Below are 3,468 nucleotides of genomic sequence, written 5' to 3' on the forward strand. Positions count from 1 at the left end.
GGGGTAGGGGATGCATTTCGTTCGGGTTTACTGGGGGCAGAGGTCTGGCAGCGGTGGTTGGAGGGTCTAGAGGAAAGGGGTAGCAGCCTAGGGGTGCGCTGGCGCTACCGTCGTGCAAGGTTTGGCCTCCGGCTCATAGGAATCCCCTCGTCGATGTTGTAGATGGAAGCGGCAGCTCTGGCGGCCCTTGTCTCCATGATGCAAGACCATGTGCAGGAGGCCACCGACACGTTGAAGAAGTTAGCGAATGACAACTTGAGCCCCGAGAGCACCCCGGCGGCGGTGGACCTGAACATGGCACTGCTAGAGGTGGACGCCATTGCCGCTGATTTGGGTCAACTTGTATTCCAAGTGGAGGATGTGCTTCGCGGCTCCGACGTGTCAATGCTTGTTGATTTGCCAGTCAGCAGCAGCCTGGCGGCAGAAGAAGATGCATGGCCATCCGGGAACAATGACAGAGATGACATCCTCCTGTCGGAATGGAGCACAGATGTGGTGTTTTGTTCCAGTACGGAGGAGGCTGTCTCAGTTGAATCGGATCGATCATGGCGGCTGTAATCGGGTGTCGTGTGTGGTTTCCGATTAGTTACTTCGTTGTAGTTGAGTAGTTCTTGTTTCCTCTGCTGCAAGTGAACCTATTGTGGCAATGGTTGTGGAGTAGTTGTGACCAGGCGGTAGCATAATGTTGTAGGTCATGCCTGTGTGATTGGTCATGTACTCAGCTTGCGCTGTGTAATGCCACATAATTGTGACTGTATGAATGAATAAGCTTGTTGGCCCATTTCAATGAAGAACTGGCATTTGTTTAGATATTGGCATGTGGTGAAAACCCCATATGGATATTGGTTAGTATGTGTCCATGACCTGGAACCATAAAATGGGCATTTGGTTAATATGTTTTGATATGGTGCATGTGTTGGAACCACAATTAGGTCATTTGGTTAATATGTTTTAATGTTCTGCAAGCGTAATTTGGGCATTTGGGTACTGTCGTTGTACAGATGCATTTCGGTTAAAATTGCCACATGTGTTTACAAATGTGAAGTGCTAGAACACATTTCATTTCGGTTACAATTGCAACACGTGTTACAAATGTGAAGTGCTGGGGCTATGAAATGTGCATTTGGTTTCAATTTTGTAGTACGAAATTTGGTTGGACTTTGTAGCTGCGGTGCTGCAATGGTTGTTTTGATTCCATGCTGTGCTGCAACTCGTTGCTAGGTTTACCAGTAGGCTCAATTGGTTGCTAGTTATTATTGTAATGGCTACCACTTCCAACATATGATGTATGCAAGTATATATTTCCTTCAATGATGGTGTACATATTCTGGTCTTTGCCTTAACATATAATGCCTGCTATGACTGATTTGAAGGGGCGGTATGGATCCATTTTATGAGACTATACTTCAGGACGGTTTGGATCGTATGACTTGGCCAGGGCAGGACATGGGGACCTAGGGTGCCTCATCTGCCGTACCACAACCTGACCTGTCACAGTTTGGTGTGTCCGAAACTCCAGTTGGTAATTCAAAGGTGGGGCAATTCAGCGTCGGCAGCGAGGAGAAGGGTCGGAAGAAGGTAACCTCGAAGAAGAAGAAGAAGGTCGAGCCAAAAACTGGCTGAATCAAGTGGACAGATGAGGAAGATGAGTTGCTGGTGTCAGCTTGGTTAAATGTGAGCCAGGATCCGGTTGTTGGGACAGATCAGTCGAAAGAGACTTATTGGGGACGAATCGCCAAGTACTTCAACATATATAGGAAGCCCACCATGATGACAAGGTCGGACAAGGCTCTGATCAACCACATGAAGCTCATCACGGATGCGGTTAGCAAATTCACCGTTCATTTTAGGAAGGTAGAGCAGCTGAAACCTAGCGGCACCAACGAGCGTGACAAGGTAACCATGGTTAGAGCTGTTGTGTTTCATGTTCATGTACCTGGTTTGAGGGGGACAGACTCAATAAGTTATTTTTGCAGATGGCTTGAACCTACACAGCATATAAGGCAATTGAGGGCAAGCCGTTTGCCTACACTTACTGCTAGGTGATGCTTGATGAGCACCCTAAATGGCACGCACACAAATCGGTGAAGGCGCAGAAGCTGCAAGATGTTGTGGACACACAGTGCAGCCAAGCTGCGTGCAACGAAGTGGCGAATGACGCTGCCTCGAACGTGTCGACGGAGCCTCCTCGGCCAATTGGCAGGGACGCAACCAAAGCGACCCGGACGCGCAAATCACTATCCACTTCCTCGTTGCTGACCGTCTCTAGAGGTATGTCTGTACGGCACCTAGCTGATCTAACTGAAACAAAGAAGGTTATGGTCAAGTTGAAGAAGGAGCAGATCGAGGTGATGTGGCTGCAGGCTTCCGTCCGAGTGAATGATCAAGATGAACGAATTATGAAGGTGGACTTGGACACTGTTAGCGGGCCTCTACGTGAGTATTACAGGAAGAGGCAAGAAGACATTTTGGCAAGGTGGAAGCTCGTAGAGGACAACCCGTAGCCCGCTTCATTTCTGTTCCTTCGGATGTTCTTCTCATCCTGTGGTGAGACTTCATTATGTGATGTGATATCGTCGAATTGCTACCACTGCTGCATCATTTGGTGCATTCTGAATCTTTGTATCAGTGTTAGCTACGTGACCATTTATTCGTGTCCTGCGTATTTCTTGTTCGAAACATGACTTCCTTTGTGAGCTAGTTGAACATGGAGTCTGGATTGTAATATTGGTCTCAAACATCATGGTATCTTCCTTTTTAAACATGAATTGATGCATGAACGATACAACATTTCCCGAATAGCATGGGTCACAATCATCATTTCACTACTAAGATAGCACAATACATACTATGCGTAGTACCAAGTTACAATAGGTACCTCAGGGGATAAAAAACATCATACATGCTACACAACTAAATGATACAATACTGCATTTGTACACTACTAATGTGCTCCATGTAGACTCCAGAGGTGGTCAACAAGGCCTTCACGTAGTTTGTGGTGCATTGCACGGTTCCTGATGGCTTCAGTGGCTTCGACATAATGCAGGATTGCTTGGCCTGGATCTCGATGCACTGTCGCTATCTCCCCCATATAGTTGAACACCTGCTCGGTTGAAGCGCTGCCATTTTCGTCCTCAATTATCATGTTGTGCATAATGACACATGTTGTCATTATGTTCTGCAGTGTGCTTTGATCCCAAACTCTAGCAGGTCTGCGGATTATGGCAAACCTCGACTGCAAGACACCAAATGCACGTTCCACATCCTTGCGGATAGCTACTTGCATGGCGGAGAAATGGACACTCTTGTTGCCTCTTGGTGCTGAAATTGCCTTCACTATGGTGGCCCATTCGGGGTAAATGCCGTCGCCGAGGTAGTGCCCCATGTCGTATCTGTTACCATTAACTGTGTATGACACGTTTGGTGCAGTCCCATCGGTAAGCCTGGTAAAAATTTTAGACCGGT

At 47.3% G+C, this 3,468-nt stretch overlaps 1 protein-coding gene across 1 annotated transcript; it reads right to left on the minus strand.

Annotated features, from left to right (window-relative positions):
* Positions 1-2,944: 2,944 nt before the first annotated feature.
* Positions 2,945-3,388, minus strand: LOC133886468 (uncharacterized). Its single transcript, XM_062326163.1, has one exon. The coding sequence runs from the start codon at positions 3,386-3,388 to the stop codon at positions 2,945-2,947; it is 444 nt and encodes a 147-aa protein (XP_062182147.1).
* Positions 3,389-3,468: the final 80 nt, after the last annotated feature.

The sequence above is a fragment of the Phragmites australis genome, chromosome 12, assembly GCF_958298935.1.
Source record: "Phragmites australis chromosome 12, lpPhrAust1.1, whole genome shotgun sequence".
In the NCBI taxonomy this organism is placed as follows: Eukaryota; Viridiplantae; Streptophyta; class Magnoliopsida; order Poales; family Poaceae; genus Phragmites; species Phragmites australis.